The following is a 19035-nucleotide window of genomic DNA, read 5'->3' as shown; positions in this document are numbered from 1 at the left end:
GTTTTTGGACAAAATGCAACAAATATTTGTTTGGGCCCGAACTACAAAACTAAATGTAAAAAAAATGTATTAGTTTTGCTTAAGTTTCACCCTAGATTGGTCTAGTATAAATATCATTATAACCATATTGTATAAATATTATTGTAACTATAAGCCTACATCATGCTGACGATCAAAACCAAAATGTCACGATATCTCATGCGATTGTCTTCTGACCGAGTGCATCTTAAAACACATGAATGACACTCCTCAGCTAGAATAGCATACATTATGATGTATATCATTTGGAAAAAAAAATTCTTGCAGGGAAACAGCATAGGAGGAAGTTGCCACGGGGCTTGATGCAGATAAAAAAGTAATTAATATAGACAGAGAGGTAACTAGACAAAATAGACAGGAATATATTGATCTGTACAACAGTTGTCGATCGGCTGCGCACTGCAGAAGCAAAATGCAAAGGCCTGCTCGCCACTTCTGCTCTCCATATGTCCACATGGGGGTGAGAAACAGGCGAGACTCAACTATTTTGACATATACACACCCACGTTGCACGCTTAGAGTCCAAAATGGAAGTACGTGATTTGGACAGCCCAATTTCAATAAAAAAAAAAAAGAACCAATGGGCTGCAGATTATGTCACATGGGCCGGTTTGTTCGAAAAAGAAACATCTTACTTTTAAAGCTTGACAGATCACAGCATCGCCGATTAATTCGGCAGAAAAACACGCCAGTCTGCTAAGTGTTTTATGGGTCGATCAGATCATAAGAAGATAATCAGCCCGGCCCAAAAAGTACATTCCCAACAGGAAACTGCCCTGTCTGCCAGATGGCCAGTCCGCCCCTGATAGCAGCACCATTAATCAAAGGTGATTGTCATGCGCATTTTGTCAGTAAAGCTGGGTCTGTAATCAGTAGTATATCCAGCATGTGCTTAGATGGGGCATTTGCTACACAGATTCATAGTTCATTGAATAGCTACTAGGCATGGGACTATAACCGGTTTCAAGGCTTACCATGTGTTACGGTCCGTGGGAGTTGTTTGGATTTTTGTCGCTCTCTCTCCATGTCTGTCATTCGCTCTTGCTTTCCCCCTATCACATTTTGTTCCATTTTTTTTTTTTTCGCATTTAATCACTTGTATGGTCCAGAGCCCGCCACTCCTCATTAGGGTGTTTCCTCATGGGCCAATCAGGCTTTGTTCCGCAGATTTAAAATCTGTCTGACATGCCTTGTTTTTTCAGTGCTGTGTGTAGGTTTGTGTTGTTTCTGTTTTAGTATTATGATTTGTTCTTTCTGGTCTCTGAACTAATCCAAATATCTGTAGTCTCAATATGGTTTAAAAGTTTATCAGTCTTTTTTAGGGGGAAAAGGGAATAGGTTAACAAGTCGCACGACATACATGTCGCTTGTAGTTATGTTCAGAAACATTAGGTAAGTGGGTGAGCGCCTCTTTTTTTATTTTTTTATTTTATTTTAGGGAGCGTAATTAGTGGTGCTGACTACGATGAAGATTTCAGTTTCTTTCTCACATTTTTGTTTTTTTTAGTAAGTTTTGACAGAATCTTGTGTTCTAGTTTATGTGGCTGTTGGTTTTGTTTCGTTTTTTGTTTTGGCACCACTCTAGTTCCTTTTCCCCCTTTTAACTTTTGGTTTGGTTATATTTCTGTGATTGTTTCTATTTGTTTTCAAAGGCACTGTACAAAGCTCATACATGCTCTTTTGTAGGCCTAATCAAACATCCTTACAGAGGAATAAATAAAGTAATAACAATAAGATTGTTTGTCCTTCTTTATTTACATCCATTTTCTTCAGTCATATAATTTTCTAAATGTTACATTTTCTCTCAATCGTAACACCTTGGTTTGGAAAAGTCAAAGTTTTAAAAATGCTAACATTTTCTGTTATATCGCTCCTATGGTACATGTAATTTTTTATTAAATGTGTTTTTTTTTTGTGTTTTTTTGTTCAATGTGCTGTAAATAAATCTGTGTTTTTGAAAGTAATGAAGAGAGCAGAAGTCAAGGATTTATATTAATATTTTAAATGTTTATTGGTTCAAAATATTATAAAAGTTTCCTAACTTGAAACACATTTTGTTTAATGGTGGAAAAGTTTTTTTTCCAAGACTAACTTATTTTAAAGTAGCAATCACAACACTGTGATACAATGAAACATTGATATTTGTAACCAAGATTATCATACTGTCAGAAGCTTAAACAGGCCCATGCCTACAAGCTACACAATAAAATGTCAAACGATTTCATCCGAGCGATTCTGAAATCAAAGATAATCGTCCCGTGATAATGACAGCTTTTTGCATCACTTCTTAATTAACTACAGCTCGGTGTATAGTAAATGTTGCACATGAAAATACCACATTTACTAATATGTTTTCACTACAAATTCAATATATAACTTCAGTCAAAATAAATCCTTCTGAATTGTATGATTATTAGCAAAGCTGAATAAACAAAAGCAGTTAAATCTCCTGTTTATTCAGCAACCGCTATACAATAGGAATTTCCTAGTTCTCTTCATTGGAGGAGATTCAGTATAGTCATTACAGAACCTCGCTTCCCTGACAAGATGTTTAAGACAATGGTCTTTTCCTAAATTGTGATTGTGATTCATTTAAATTTATTCTGCATCTTAAAGAAGCTTACAATAACTCGCTTTAAATCAAATTTCTATCAGTGTTATACTTAGTTTATTTACATCACATCAGCCCTTATAATGAAAAGATCTGCAAGAATGTAGAACTGCACTGAACAAAACTGATGCTTGATCTGATTTCTTCAGTGAAGTGACTGCTTTATATCTGATTGGCAAATTAGTTTAGGTGCTCAAAATACATGCATGTGACTGGTTAAAATGCGTGATGGTACAAAGAAATTGACCTTTAATGCTGACAGTAGTATGGACTTGGTACTGAAGTGACAACACAGCTGCTATGTAATGGCTAGAGTGATCTAAATAGCTGTAATGTGATTGTTATAATGGCAAAAAAAAATACAAGGAATGACATTTGGTTGGATTCCATGACTTTGGTACATATTTCTGCCCCAATTACTCTAAATTGGATGAGTTGACACTAGTTGACGTAAAGGTCGTAACACACCAAACTGACTTCAAAGAGCCAGCAGTGATGAAAGCAAACTGTGTTGTCATTTTGGGTTAGCTGGATCTGGGTCGAAATGCTAAGTCAGATAAAGTCACTGCTCGCAGTTGTAAGAAAATAACTGCCTTAAACAGCAGTTATCAAGTCTATGTCTGTCATTTAAAAACACTAAATCTACCACTGTTGCTATATGAATTATAAACAAAGTAGCCCTAGCTGCTGATCCACTTCTTTACTAAAAAGAAATTCACATTGGTCATGAAAATATTTGCATACTGAAATGCTCAGGTAAGATGACATAACATTTGAACAACATTCACTATGGCTTTAATTCTTGCGCACTGACTCATTTGCTATACCGACTGCCCCAACACCAACTCAACATGCTGAATTATGCAAACTGCCACTGCCATGAGCCTAACTAGAGTCAATGTGTAAAACTTGCTGCAAAACTAGACCGTTTGCAGATCTTTAGAAAAAGTTTGCAGATTTTGAGCAATCAGAATTGACTGATCTCCCCGAATATGGACTCTCTTCACAACGTCATGAAGCATTTACCAGCCATCAGCATCTTAAATACTTTAAAAAAAAAGTTTTTAATATTTAGATTTTATATTCTAAATATAATATTATTCTAAATATATTATTATATGTATATTCAAACACTACCTGACGAAAGTCTTGTCGCCTATCCAAGTTTAAGGAAAAACAAATAAAAACTTAATTTAGTGGCTTATATGAAAGGTAAAGACCTCTAGATTACGCTAGATTTTACCTAAATTAAATATAATCATGCTTTGATTTTTAATTATGTAATTAGGACAGTAAGGTCTGACTTTGCTTAGACAAATGTCTTGCTTAGACAAATGCCTCACAGCAAGAAGGTCGCAGGATCGAACCTCGGCTCAGTTGGCGTTTCTGTGTGGAGTTTGCATTTTCTCCCTGCCTTTGCGTGGGTTTCCTCCAAGTGCTTCGGTTTCCCCCACAGTCCAAAGACATGCGGTACAGGTGAATTGGGTAGGCTAAATTGTCCGTAGTGTATGAATGTTTCTGTGAATGTGTGTGTGGATGTTTCCCAGAGACGGGTTGCGGGTGGAAGGGCATCCACTGCGTCAAAACTTGCTGGATAAGTTGGCGGTTCATTCCGCTGTGGCGACCCCGGATTAATAAAGGGACTAAGCCGACAAGAAAATGAATGAATGAATGTGTATGACTCCCATGAGCTTGAAGGACTGCATCCATACATCTCTGCAATGTCAAATAACTTAATAAAGTCATCTGGAATGACAAAGAAAGCGTTCTTGCAGGACTCTCACGAGTTCATCAATATTCTTTTGATTAATCTTCAATGGCTTGTCCATCTTACTCCAGACATGCTCAATAATGTTCATATTGGGTGACTGGGCTGGCCAATCCTGGAGCGCCCTCACCTTCTCTGCTTTCAGGAACTTTGATGTATTGGGCAGCACATACAGTACGTCTTGATTCCTCAGGCTGTTGATGTTGCCATCCACTCTGCAGATCTCTCGCACGCCCTCATACTAAATGTAACCCTAAACCATGATTTTTCCTTTACCAAACTTGACTGATTTCTCTGAGAGTCGAGGGTTCATGAGGGTTCCATTAGGTATTCTGCAGTATTTTTAATGGTCGGGATGCAGTTCAACAGGATGATTCACGTTCTGCAACTTTTCCAAATGATCTACTAGAAGTTATTATCTGTTTCTCTTACGAATGCCTTTCTTAGAGCGTGACACAATCTTCTCACTCCACCATCTTATTCCACAGTCAATCGCATTCATCATTAAACGTCCATGGAGATAATGCTTTTACAGGAGGAGGAAATACTTCTCGTGTTGTTAGCTATATTGAAACAAAAATAAGATTGTTTTTTACCATTGGGTAGTCATCTAATGAATGACATATGTGATTGACTATTAAAAAGAGAGAGTGGAGTGAGAAGATTGTGTCACACACCAAGAAAGAAACTGTGCTGAAACGTCAGTGTTTTGTATGTCAGAAGAATGTAAAATAAAGCTAAAGTAATTATTTAACGAGTGCAAATCATGGCCTTCTGAATGAGTTTAACATTTCAAAATATCTTAAAAGTCTTAAAGGGGTTTTAAAAATCTCTTCTAAATGCTGGTCATGTGGTGCATTCCAGCCAGAAAGTAACAGCAAACATATCCTGAGCAAGCTGTGTGACTTCAAGCATGTTTTATGTTCATAAACAAAAGCAAAAAAAGCTTACCATTACGTGTTTATTTTTTTAAATCCCTAACCCCACAGTAAAAGCTACAATAACAGTGCTGCTTGCCTTGGCTCAATCCCATCATCAACATCATCCGCATTCGGACTTCAGCTCAAAGCTCCTGCATATAGGACATCGCTCTAAGGATAGATCGTTATTGAGCTGAGTTCATCCAGTGTGAGGCTGTGGCCAAAAACCCACTCCGAAAAAAGAAACACCTAGTGATAACATAGGTAGCAATTAGCAACACAGCATGCCTTAAAAGCGTGGGTTCATAACTGTGATCTGAACACGAGGCCAGCATCTTAGACTCACACAGAGAAAGTGGTGATGTCATCAGGTTCAAGTAGGACAACAACACTGGATCAGATTTGAAGTCTCATTCACACACACACACACATGCGCGGATATACAGTCATGTCTGAAAGCTGAAACCCAGCCATCAGTGCACTACAGCCGAGCCTCTTTAATCTTCTGGGGTGATTTGGCTCTGGCTCGGCTGTTTGTGTTTATCTGTGTGTGTGTGTGCGTGTCAGACCGGGTGACTTTGACCAGAGGGTGTGGTTGTACAGGTCTGCTATTGATGCAGGGAGTGAATGCAAACACTGGAGTTCATGACTTAATTACACATCAAGCAGTTGAATTAAGGAGATTTCAGTTTCTCACACTCTGGGTAGAGAATAATTATATGAGGTGGTTAAAAAAACGATTATCAGAAAACACAGATGTTCAAATGTCTGAAGAGATTATGGTGTGATTCTAAAATTAATTTAATAATCATAATCATGTTGTGACTGACATATTAGTTCTGCTGAAAAACTACACAGCTGCCTATTATGGCAGAAAATTACTGTTTAGATAAACGATTAATCTAATGATTATTCAACAATAAGTTCCCAGATTTTTTCCACAGTAAAACAAGATAAATAGAATTTCAGAATTTTGGTCTGAAAAAATAACCAATATTACTTAATATATAGAAACAAATCGTAATACAGGTGAAAAATACATAGAATTCTTGATTTCATACTGCAGTCTCCTGAAGTATGTTGAACAGTTCAGAAGATCAAAAAATGTCAACAATTTTTGGAAGGTGAGGATTTTGTATTGTTGATGGTGCTGATTAAGTCAAGCAATTGCAGCCTTAAAGGCCCTGATTTATTTTAAACTAAATTCCTTTTCATTCTTTAGTTGAGGGCAAAAAAAGGGTAAATGAAGGTATACTGTTTTTAAACACTTTTACACAATTATTCAGACCCCCTAGTTTTTCCACATTTCTTTCTTCTTTTTTTTTATAAAAATAAAAAATAAAAATGACTACTTTTGGGGTGGTAATTCCCAACAATTTGCTGAAAATTTTGCAATTAAAAATATATATATACAAAAAAATTAATTTTATATTTTATTTACTATATTACAGTGCATCTGGAAAGTATTCATAGTGCTTCACTTTTTTCTATGTTACAGCCTTATTAAAAAATGGATTAAATTCATTGATTTCCTCATAATTCTACACACAATACCCCATATCGACAATATGAAAGAAGATTTTTTTGAAACTATACCAAATTTATTAAAAATAAAAAAGCTAAAAAAAATCACATGTACAAACATTCACAGTCTTTGCTCAATACTTTGTTGATGCACCTTTGGCAGCAATTACAGGCTCAAGTTGTTTTGAATATGATGCCACAAGCTAAGCATACCTGTCTTTGGGATTTTTTGCCCATTCCTCTTTGCAGTACCTCTCAACCTCTATCAGGTTTGATGGGAAGCGACGGTGTAAAGCCAGTTTCAGATCTCTCCAGAGATATTCAATAGAATATTGAATATCAGCAGCAGGTTTTCATTCAGGATGTCTCTGTACATTGCTGCATTCATCTTTTCCTCTATCCTGACTAGGCTTCCAGTTCCTGCTGCTGAAAAACATCCCCACAGCATGATGCTGCCACCACCATGCTTCACTGTAGGGATGGTATTAGCCTGGTGATGAGCGGTGCTTGGTTTTCTCCTAATGTAACGCCTGGCATTCACTTCAAAGAGTTCAATTTTAGCCTCATCAAACCAGAGAAAATTGTTTCTTATGGTCTGAGAGTCCTTCAGATGTCATTTGGGAAAATTTTCAAATTGGCAAAGATTCAGATGTCTTTTGGCAAATTCCAAATTCCTCTACAATACAGGCTTGATAGGTGAATTACTGCACAGATGGTTATCCTCTCTCCACAAAAGAATGCTGGAGCTCAGACACCCCCGATCACTCAGCTTAGATGGCCGACCAGCTCTAGGAAGTGTCCTGGTGGTTTCCAAACATCTTCTACTTATAGATGATGGAGGCCACTGTGCTCATTGGATCTTTCAGAGCAGCAGAAAGTCTTCTGTACCCTTCCCCAGCTTTGTGCTTCGAGACAATCCTGTCTCAGAGGTCTACAGACGATTCCTTTGTCTTCATGCTTGGTTTGTGCTTTGACATGCACCGTCAACCCCCGGCCCTTATATAGACATGTGTATGCCTTTTCAAATCATATCCAATCAACTGAATTTACCACAGGTGAACTCCAATTAAGCTTCTGAAACATCTCAAGAATGATCAGTGGAAACAGAATCAACCGGAGCTCAATTTAGAGCTTCACAGCAAATACATAACATCTGTGCCAAACATTTAAACTGACGAACATATTAACAATAATACAACCGTATAGCCGAATTAAATGTATGCATTGGCATGTTACAGCCCTAATGAGTATAGTTATGTGAAACTCCACATAGATGCATATTGCAATGATTTCAGGTACTTACTTAGCGATGCATGCACGCATATATGCACAATCCTTAAATACTCTGCTGATTTGGTCTCTATAATACCTGTTTTATAACTTTAAACTATCAACAACAAAATTTTGCAAAGTCCATTTCACGTGAGATGGCGGGGGTGAATGGAAGAAACCGAGTCGCGGGGGGAATATTTTCTACAGAAATAATTTATGATTTCTTATGTGGCCCGGTACCAATTGTTCCACGGACCGGTACCTGTCCATGGCCCGGTGGTTGGGGACCACTGGGTTATCTCACTGTCCATATTAACATGAACACATTTTCAATGATACTGTGTTTCATATATTTAAGTTAAAATTAGACATATTATTTGGACCAGTCCAAAGAAATCAAACACTCAGTAACTCACTTTAAATCTAAAAATCTACCTACATTACACCAATAAAAGTTATTTAAATAATATCAGTCATTTATAATTACAGCTCTGACAGAAAGTAGAACCATTTAGTTATAATTTTGATTTATTGTACAGCCCTAACTTGACGACATAATATCCATACTTCTGTCTAGATAGAAGAGACCAACTAAAATACAAAGATCACACCACTGCATGATCGAAACTCTAGTTGGTTGCTGAAAATTACAGATTGCAGATAGCATTACTCACGCCAACACAAAACATCTTTAATTATCTTCGAATTATCCACCCATTTTGGAGTTAAATGTTATGAGTAATGTGAACCGTTAAATCTAGGTCTGCGCTTTGTGCACTCGCTCACGACTCAAAACGAGGACTAAAGCAAAAGTACAGGAATGCAGACGTACAATCTGCATTAACAGAGGCTCATTAGGTCAACACAATGGGGCTTTTAAAAACAATCCAGAAGCACACAAACCCTCTCACTACCACGTCTGCTGCACTCAAAAAAGAAATCCCAATCTTTGACTTGTGCATTTCATTTGAGCTCCAGCCAAGCACACAACATACAGAAAGAGAGACTGACAGAAAGAGCCACTTCATGACTGTATTTATACACTATTATTTTGCTGTGATCTTTTCTTTTCGTTAAGCAGAGAATGAATATTGAATAGGAATTCAATGAAAAAGATGTTTGATTTAATTATGAGAATGCTGTTGATTTAAAAATGTGGTATATTGTCAATATGGTCATTATATGGATTTTTTTTTTATTCATAAATGTAAATGAGCAGTGAAAAAAAATAATTTTACTAACTGTAATGAAACGGGTCTGTGTACAACAAAAGAAACAAGAAATACCAACACAAAAAGAACTGTTAATTATTTTAAAGCCTTACATTTACTCTTTGAATAATTGCAATTATTTTATATTTCTTTTCATACTGTATTTATTTTGATGTCAATTTAATGTACTGTTGTTGCCTTGTTCTGTGTTCTAAAACTGAATTAAAGAGCCACGTCTTGTGAACGCAAGACACACACTAACTGAAAAAAATACAGAAACAAGTGTGATGCGTCATCATAATTTTCAAGCTGGTCTTTAAATTTAAATAATATGAGTTTTTAAATTGCAGTTATGGACTAATTAGATGGACTAATCAATACCCAGCTAACAATTTTGTGTTTAATAGACATCTAATAGACATCTAAATGTTGACAGCTTGGCTAAAACAAAGCTAAACTTGGACTTTCAGAGAAAATCTAATAGACATCTTATAGTCCAAAACTAGACTAGTTGTCAAATAGACAGATTAGACTGACTTTATTTGTGTAGTCATTCATTTCTGTTTATTTGGGGACTAGTCTAGTTTTGGCCTATTCTTAGATTTGCACTGACAGCTCAAATTTAGCCTTGTTTTGGCCAAGATGGCTGCGTTTAGATGTCTACTAGACGTCTAATTAAACCAAAAAAAAAAAGCTTGCTGGATACAAACATAAAAACACTGCATATTTTAGACCCTAGGATAGGTCAAAATGTAATTTAAGGCAAGATCACGTACAAAACCACTGTCCGTTTTAAGATTAACACATATTTTCAATCAGCTGTTGTTGTTTTTTTAAGCAACTTTGTGATAGCAGTTAATGGTGCTATGGTTTCCCCCACAGTCCAAAGACATGCGTACAGGTGAATTGGGTAGGCTAAATTGTCCATGGTGTACGAGTGTGAATAAGTGTGTATGGATGTTTCCCAGACGTGGGTTGCAGCTGGAAGGGCATCTGCTGCGTAAAACATATGCTGGATAAGTTAGCGGTTTTCATTCCGCTGTGGTGACCCCAGATTAATAAAGGGATTAAGCCAAAAAGAAAATGAACGAACGAATGAGTATTTTGGGGCTGCATTGAGATTCTTCAATAAAAGTCTTTAAATATGTCATCAAATGACTCTTAAAGAGCCCCTATTATGGGTTTTTGAAAATGACCTCCTATGCAGTGTGTAACACAGCACTAAGTGAATGAAAACATCCAGCAAAGATTTAAATATGAAAGTCCACCGTGTTTAAAATGATTGATTCTTTAACAAAATAGTTGATTCAGAGTCAAAAAGTGAATTGTGTTGTGTTCGGATCTTTTGCTTGAACATGTCAACGTCGATACGGTACATCACCAAATTAGCTAGTGGCGGTGGCTGTCTAACCCGCCACAGGGGAAACCTACCGGGTTGGTGGGTGATAATGTTAAGCCCTGAATATGGCTACCAGCAGCTGTTCTTCACATGCGTGGTGCAGTCAATTTTTGCCACTGTGTGGATTATTACTGAATGTGTGTCGTTGTTAATACTTGGGGTTACAGTTAAGAATAGAGTAATATGCTGGTGTTTAACTGCATTGCTTTAATGCTTTCCTGCATTGAACTCTCACATTGTGCTAATTTGCTGTCCCCCGGTAGAACAATCACAATAGACTGGATCATCGCACCAATCACCACAGATTAGCCTCACGTAAAGGAGGGGTTTCGGACCAATGAATCTATGAACGAGTCATATAGGAGTCGTTGGGATAATTAGATAAAAATAAATGCAAATGTAAATTTTTGACCTTGCATGCATATTAGCTTGTTGTTGGAGACTCCTAAATCCAAAATATGACCTTTTATAATGTGAAATAGGGGCTCTTTAATCTAAATCTAGGCTATTTTTTTAATATGAATGACATTTATGAATGACAGTCAATATTTTCTGTGCAGAAAATAAAGCAGTAAACTTGAAACATTATGACATATGATGCATACTTAATAACAATTAAAAAAATTCTGACCCATTTGCTAAGGGGTGTGTATATATATTACTTGCCTAATTTAGATTACAACAATTATGTACCCGGCAGTATTTCCTTGTTTATGGAGTGATAAGACATAGTCGATGCAAATGCCTTTAATAGTTAACATCAGAATGAGCACATATTGTAGACCTGACTTGATATCTGTTCTGGACATGCATGCAAATTAGCACACATTTAATAAGCCAATTCCTTATGTGCATTTTAAAACACATTTCAGGAAATTTTACCAGCATAAAAGTCTTCAAGCAAATTAATAAGTACGGTGTTCGTTAAAATATTTATTATTTTCAACATAAACCCTAGCTTTAAAAGCAAATTTGTTTTAGATGGACTGTATATCACGTCAAGCTGCAGGTCACTGCTGTCACTTGACGTCATGTCAACTACCCGTGCATGTAAAGCATCAGCATATTAAAGTAAATAATTAAACATACCCAACCAGTCCAGTATAACTATCGACAGTCTGCTCTGCTCAAGTCAGAAACCAAGACCTCCAACCAACATAGTGGGAGGCGGGGGATGATAGTGGGTGTGTGCACGCGTCAGGAGGGCACATAGCACGAGCCAACATTAACACACATACACATTCAGGTCAAAACATTTCATCACATCACACATCATAATTCCCAGACAACAGCGTGTCTGCTGCACGGATTAAACACGTGGATTAAACCATCATGGAAAATGATCACGAGCGAACAAGGACATATTATCATGTCTCCTTCAAAGCATAGCCAGTTTAAATAAAAATATTTTTATTCATATTTGCTAAAGTAAATTAAGCCAAAGTGAGGGAACGAGTGTTATAGTTATATGTACTACATATATATACTGTGTGGACATATATTATTCAAGTATACTATCCATATACTATCTAGCAGCGCCCAATAAAGGCTTTCTACATCATTTATCATACTATTTTTTGTTTTTATATATATATATATATATATATATATATATATATATATATATATATATATATATATATATATATAAACAGACAGAATGTATACATTCTAGAGTCAAACCCAGCAGCTTTCTACCTATCATGTGGTCTTTGTGTTGTGAAAAACGCTGAGTTTACACACTCTTCACCTTCACACATGCTTTCCTCCGCAGTCACTGAACAATGAGCCGAAGCTTGCCTCAAAACAGACAGTTTTTGACAGACACACACCACAACATTTGAGAAGGAAATACAAATCTAGCAGACTCAATAGGCAGAGCATCCAAACCAAGCGAACTGCCCTAGCTAGAGTGCATTAAAGGGAATCGCTGGCAGCTGTTTTTGCGCAGTTTTCTGCCCACACATGATTCAAGTGGAGACTTAAATGCTCCCTATGTAGATAGCACAGCACGATTTGACACACGGACACTATAATACCTGCATTGCTGTAGGATTTCGCCAGCAGCCACCCGACACTGGCGCAGATCCTGGCTCTGGTCAGGTCATACTGATCCAATGGCTTGATGTCCGGGACCACAAAAGTCTTCCTCATTGCATTGGAGTCCACCATAGTACGTCCAAACACACAGACGGGCCGGGAAAACGAGAGGAAGCCGATGCGAAGCCGAAATCAAACACTCATCCTTTCTCTTTCACGCGAGCACAGCATTGGGACTGCGAGAGGCCGATATCTCGGTCAGCGTTGCGGCGAAAAATAAAGTCTTGTACTATATAATCCTTTCCCGGTTTTCTTTATATACATCCAATGGAGCTGGCGGGTGTGTAGAGTTGTTTTAGTCTAGCGGAGCGACAGATTTAGCGGTATTCCTGGAGATGGTTTCACTGTTTTCGACCCCGCTTCAGAGTCCACATCGTTCTGGCTGACGCGCTCCGCAAGCGACTGATTTCCAGGTACTCCATACTCCTGTCAATCATCCCGCCGGGCGACCAATCAGGTGGCAGCGCAGAGTTAACAGGGTGGGACTTAAGCATGTGAAGTTAAGCAGCAGGTAGGAAGGCGCTGTAACTCATTGGAACAGGTGCAGGACAGGTAGAACTTGCCCAGAAGGGCGAGAGGGAAACATTAGTCATTAAGAACGGCCAAATAACATATTATCGTCAAGGGATTATAATGAGCGCAAAGTAAACTGCAGCAATTTCTTCATTTCTTTTGTGTGATTTTTTTTTTACTCTTATACAAGAAAGATTTGATTTGGTTTAAAGTTATGAGCTATTTTGTCACTTTATGATACAGTAGATATTTCAAGCAAAACACTGGAAGTAAATAAAAAATAAATACAAAATGATATTTATATATAGGGAGGGATGGAGAGGGAGAGAGAGGGATGGATGGATGGATAGATAGATAGATAGATAGATAGATAGATAGATAGATAGATAGATAGATAGATAGATAGATAGATAGATAGATAGATAGATAGATAGATAGATAGATAGATAGAAACATCATACTCCTGCAGTTAATTGATTTCATGAAGTTTTCCAAAAATGTTGATTAAATAAATATGCAAATGATTAATTATTTCGTGAAATATGTACTAAATATGCATACATTTCTAGCACAAAAAAACTGAACACTGGATAAAGTAAATTTTTCTGACATATTAGACCAAAATGTTTCTACAGATATATTTTTTATTCCTCCATAATGAAAATATTATGAAAAAAATTCAATAAAAACCTGCAGAATGTAGATCTGAACGCATGTGCTGTTGAAGTGGAGATCAACAAACATTGAGAAAACAGTGTATTAAAATGTACTATAATTGAAATCTAGAGACCCACACTGATGTTCACCAACAACAAAAAAACACTTGATAAGTGTATTTGGGATGTTTTCTGCACATTTGACTGAAAAAAAAACTTTATGAAAAGCCCAAAATCGACAGGTGCATCAAAAAAACCTAACCTTATGTTTTTTTACACATTGTGACACAAGTATTTAAGTCATAAACTAATTAATAAGCACTGAAAACTAATCACCATAACAATGTAAGCACTTAAACTTTTCAACGAAAAACTGGTTGAGAAGCTCAGCTGTAAAAAAAAAAACTGAACAGAGGACAGAATTCACCAAAGGTCCAGGTCACATGATGTTTCAGAGAGCGCTGCTGTAACTTTGTAAGAAGATTAACTCACAGAACTATTTTAATCTAATTACGGAGGGATGGGGCATTTGTTTTTTTCCTCATTCTTTGCTTTTCCATTTTCCTTTGTTGTTGAGAAAAACTCAAAATGTGCTTATGCTTCTCTAAACAAACCTTGAAAACTTAACTTAAAGGAATAGTTCAAGCCAAAAAAAATATTGTCCTCATTTACTCACCATTCACTTATTCAAAAGCTCGTTGACTTTCTTCTCTTGAACACAAAGAGATTTATTTTGATGAAAGCTGCAAACATTGACTTTCATAGTATTTGTTTTCCTATTATTGAGGTCAATGGTTGTATGGTTTCAGCCTTCCTCAAAATATCTTCTTTTGTGTTCATCGAAAAACTACTTGAGAGTAAATAGTGAGTAAAATGTCACTTTTTATTTGAACTATCCCTTTAAATGAGCCCACATCCCACAAAATTACATCCCGAACCTTCAAATAAAATAATAAAAGTGCTGTTGGTCTTTTTGTAACTGTTGTATTCATGAAACCACAGCACTGAGATGCACAAACAAACATCTGAAGCGCTCCACCCATGTGTCCGTGCAATTATGGGCAGCGCCTTCAAACACTGCAATCTGATAATAACAAATGATGCGCTGGCGCTGTGCATGAAGATTGTTCATTTAATATACAGTAGACAAGGAGGGCGAAAACAAGCACTTTAACATTTTATCCACCCAAAGTCATGATAAAAAAAATAAAAGCTTACAAATGTTGTAAAGAGTGACACCACGTGGTACAAGTTGGTATTGCTAAAATGACATTTGGATGAATTACTGTTCATTTTCAGCTTTTTAGTTATTTAGATCAGACTCGGGGTGTTTTTTTTTGTGATGATCTGTGAATTCAGTCGTCCTTCAGTCCTCCAAAGACAGCAGTAGGGACAGATTTCTGCTCCAGTTGCACCTCTGCAATCACACAATGCAAGTGATCAGACACAACGCAAGATAAACTACTCAACATGATGCTCATGATGTTGTGAGACACTCAAATCAGTCAAGCTAAACACTGAAGAAACCATAGTTGTGTAGGGAAAAAAATCATGTCCCATAGAGCAGGGGTGCCCAAACTTAGTCCAGGAGGGTCTATGTCCTGCAAAGTTTAGTTTCAACCCCAATCAGACACACCTGGGCTTGCTAATCAAGCTCTTACTTGGCTCTCTAGAAACATCCTTGCAGGTGTGTTGAGGCAAGCTGGATCTAAAATCTGCAGGACACTTTCCATCTATGACCAAGTTTGGACATCCCTGTTGTACACTATCAATACTTGAACTAATCTTATTCAATTTAGAGTTTTCCTCCCTCGACCTTTATGAAACTTATCTGATGAGACGTCTTATATCTCTCATGAAGATCAGGAGACTCAGACATTATATTTAATAGAAATAGAGCAAGTACAGATGGTCTGCAGGATTGATTGTTTTAAGCACACATACGTCTGCAACATTATTTTTCATCTATGGGTGTACGGTTGTACACAATAATAATTTGTTGTGTACCTAATAAACAGAAAACTGTCAAATTTAAATATGATTACAGTTTTCTTCAGGATAAAAAACAAGTTAATTTTGAATAAAATCACTAGTTCTTGTTTGTTTGTTTGTTTTTACATATAATAGCATTTAAATAAAACAAAATAACTCAATGAAAATAAAACGACGAGTTAAAAATCAGGATTTTAGTCAAATTTAAGACTTTTGAAGACCATTAAGAATTCACTTTTAGACTTGTATAGGTTTAAATACAAAGGATTTTTTTTCCGATGGGCCGGTATTATCATGAGGAATCATAAAATTAATTTCAGTTTTAATAAATATAAAATAATAAGGGAATTTACGGGGAATTTGCTGTAAAAATGTCTAACAGTTGTTGTGAATTGTACATCTTTGCAATAAAAAACTTAAATATAAAAGATAAGGTTTTTGAGATGTATTGCTGGTGATTGGATGGATGTCGGCCCGATTGAGTAGCTTTACTAGGACAAAGCAAAATTAAGACTTTAAAAAAATTATTTAAGACCTCCAACACAATATTTCAGTGACTATTAATTAAAGACTTTTAAGACCTAAAAATTAGTTTTTGAAATTTCGAGACATTTTAAGTCTTTTTAAGACCCAGCAGACACCCTGTAAGATTGAGAGAGTTGAAATTAACCGATTTCACTAAGGAGCAAAAAAAAAATAAAAAACTTGAAAGAAACATAAGAAATTACACTTATTGTGGTAATTATCAATGTTGACTAATTATATCATGATCTCTCTTTTTCTTTGATCACCCAGCCCTTACAGAAAATAAGAGTTACAGAAAATAAGATGTATACATTATACAACAAACCCTTAAAACCACAAAACCTGTCTTATGTTGCACAGATATATTATTAATAGTTAAAAATACATTGTGTGTGTCAAAATGCCATATTTTTATGCCAGAAATCATTAGAATATTAAGTAAAGATCATTTCCTTGAAGATTTTATTTGTAAAATTACCAGTGAAAATATCAAAACTCAATTGATTTAGTAATATGCATTGCTAAGCTCTTCATTCGAATGTGATTTGTTTTAACCCTCAGGTCCAGATTTTTAAAAAGCTGTAAATATTATCATAACGTAGCAATCACACCAGCAGAACACTCATTTTTTTAGCTTTCAGATGACATATCAGGCCCGTAGCCAGCCTGGTGAAAAGGGGTGGTTCTTGTTCATTACAGTGACATTTAAAGCACTATTCTTAGCAAAATTAGCTTGTCGGATGGTCATCATAAACACATTTTATTATGTACCAATATTTTTTTAAATATTTAGAATAAAGAAATATGACAAATGTTTATTTTTTCAAAATTCAAATTTATGACATTATATATCATTAGGAAAAGAAACTGTAGCCTACTGTAATTTATTAGGCAATTAACAAACTGGCCAGCATATTCAACTTTCCTCAGTCATAATTTGGCCATTTGAATAATAAAAACATGAAAACAATATAATAATAATAATAATAATTATTATTATTATTATTATAATTTAGACCAGGGGTCACCAATCTTGTTCCTGGAGGTCTGGTGCCCTGCAGGGTTTAGCTCCAACTTGCCTCATCAAACCTGCCTGGGTGTTTAAAGTATGCCTAGTAAGACCTTGATTAGCTTGTTCAGGTGTGTTTAATTAGGGTTGGAGCTAAAATCTGCAGGACACCGGACTTCCAGAAACAAGTTTGGTGATTTAGAGCTTCACAATTTTTCTAGCCTTTCTTGTAAAAGTGCTTCACACTTTTTTATTGGTCATGTTTTCTTTCAAGAATAAGGTCCAAGATTTAGATTAGTAGTTACTTATTAATTGTTTTCTCTATTTAAAAACAACCCAAGAGCAAAAGATGACTTAGCTCATGTCAGATGTTTTCTTCCACAGCTGGTTGTTGGACTCATAATAAAAAAATATTGTTAGCATTGGCCAAAACTGATTTAATGAAGCTACACTATGATTCTGCTTGGTCTTAAACCCTTTTTTGATGGGTTATTTTCCTTATTTATGGCAGAGTAGTCAAACTAGGATAAACGATTATCTATCCTGGAGGCTCTATCTACAGAACATTAATAGTCTGGAATACACCACAGCCAAAATAAATGGAGCCAGTAAAAAAAACTGTACAAATTTGATCAAATATGAGAGAGACTGTATCATTTATGTTTCAATCCTGATTTTGTACTTATTATTACAAAGTTACTGTTTTTAATTTTATTTTACATATTTTGTTGGGTGGATCTCTGGCTTTGTTCGAAATCAAAATGTTCAATAAAAAATTATTTAAAAAAATAGTATAAATGAGCTCATGTTTGGGGACAAATTCTGGACCTTTATCAGTGAGAGGTGGGTCTTCTGAACCCTAAATCTTAATAAAATAAAACCTTATAAATCTTAATTTTACAAAAAAATACACTTATAGCTGGTTTTGTGGTCCATGGTCACATATGATATAAAACGCAAATATAGTATTTAAAAAAAAAAAAAGTAGTTAAAATAATGCTGTATTTATTTGCAACACATGCACACTAAACTAAAAACCCAAACTTTTTAATACGAATTAGTCCACCATCACACCACCAATCTCATAAAAACTAACCCTCTGGCTCGGCGTCCTCCGCATCCTCATCTTCATCATCATCATCATCAATGTCGATCTCATCTGGATTAGCCTGCTTGGCCAGTTCAGCGAGTTCACTGCGAGAGGTGTCGCTCCTATAACAAGACAAACAAAACTCCAGTTGTGTAAACAGAACAATAGAAACTGGCTTCTCAATAAGCTCAATATGCCCTCTGACTGATGTGGGTGCAGCTCATACCTCACGAAAAGAATCTTTTCTTTAGGTTTGGGTTTGTCTCGCTCAGCCTCCGCTGCCAGCTGTTGGGCCTTCTGCTCCAGCAGCCTCATGTCGTCCACGCCACTCTGCCCCGGAGCAAGATCTGACACTGAAACACATGCCATTAAAAACAGTTTAGCCACACAAGGAGGAACTAATGTG

The 19035-nt window shown here is 36.2% G+C and overlaps 3 protein-coding genes across 10 annotated transcripts in view; all 3 read right to left on the bottom strand.

The window, feature by feature from the left end:
• The window catches only part of camsap3 (calmodulin regulated spectrin-associated protein family, member 3), a 99292-nt gene extending 86044 nt beyond the window's left edge, over positions 1-13248 (bottom strand). For all 8 annotated transcript variants that reach the window (XM_087245221.1, XM_087245222.1, XM_087245225.1 and 5 more), the window contains exon 1: positions 12784-13248. In XM_087245221.1, the coding sequence (XP_087101347.1) occupies positions 12784-12916 (133 nt within the window). In that variant the 5' untranslated portion in view covers positions 12917-13248. The remainder of the gene's footprint in view (positions 1-12783) is intronic.
• Positions 1-19035, bottom strand: part of LOC147846065 (uncharacterized) — a 700063-nt gene that overhangs the window by 622795 nt on the left and 58233 nt on the right. The window lies entirely within an intron of this gene.
• The window catches only part of xab2 (XPA binding protein 2), a 33557-nt gene continuing 29647 nt past the window's right edge, over positions 15126-19035 (bottom strand). Inside the window, exons 17-19 of the mRNA NM_001044783.1 lie at positions 18856-18982; positions 18636-18751; positions 15126-15430 (exon numbers count right to left, since the gene is read on the bottom strand). Of these exons, the coding sequence (NP_001038248.1) occupies positions 15369-15430; positions 18636-18751; positions 18856-18982 (305 nt within the window). The 3' untranslated portion in view covers positions 15126-15368. The remainder of the gene's footprint in view (positions 15431-18635; positions 18752-18855; positions 18983-19035) is intronic.

This window comes from Danio rerio, chromosome 3 (assembly GCF_052040795.2).
Source record: "Danio rerio strain M-AB ecotype USA chromosome 3, GRCz13ab, whole genome shotgun sequence".
NCBI classification, from domain to species: domain Eukaryota; kingdom Metazoa; phylum Chordata; class Actinopteri; order Cypriniformes; family Danionidae; genus Danio; species Danio rerio.
Note: the sequence above shows the minus strand (reverse complement) of the source record. Positions and strands in the feature narration are given on the sequence as shown.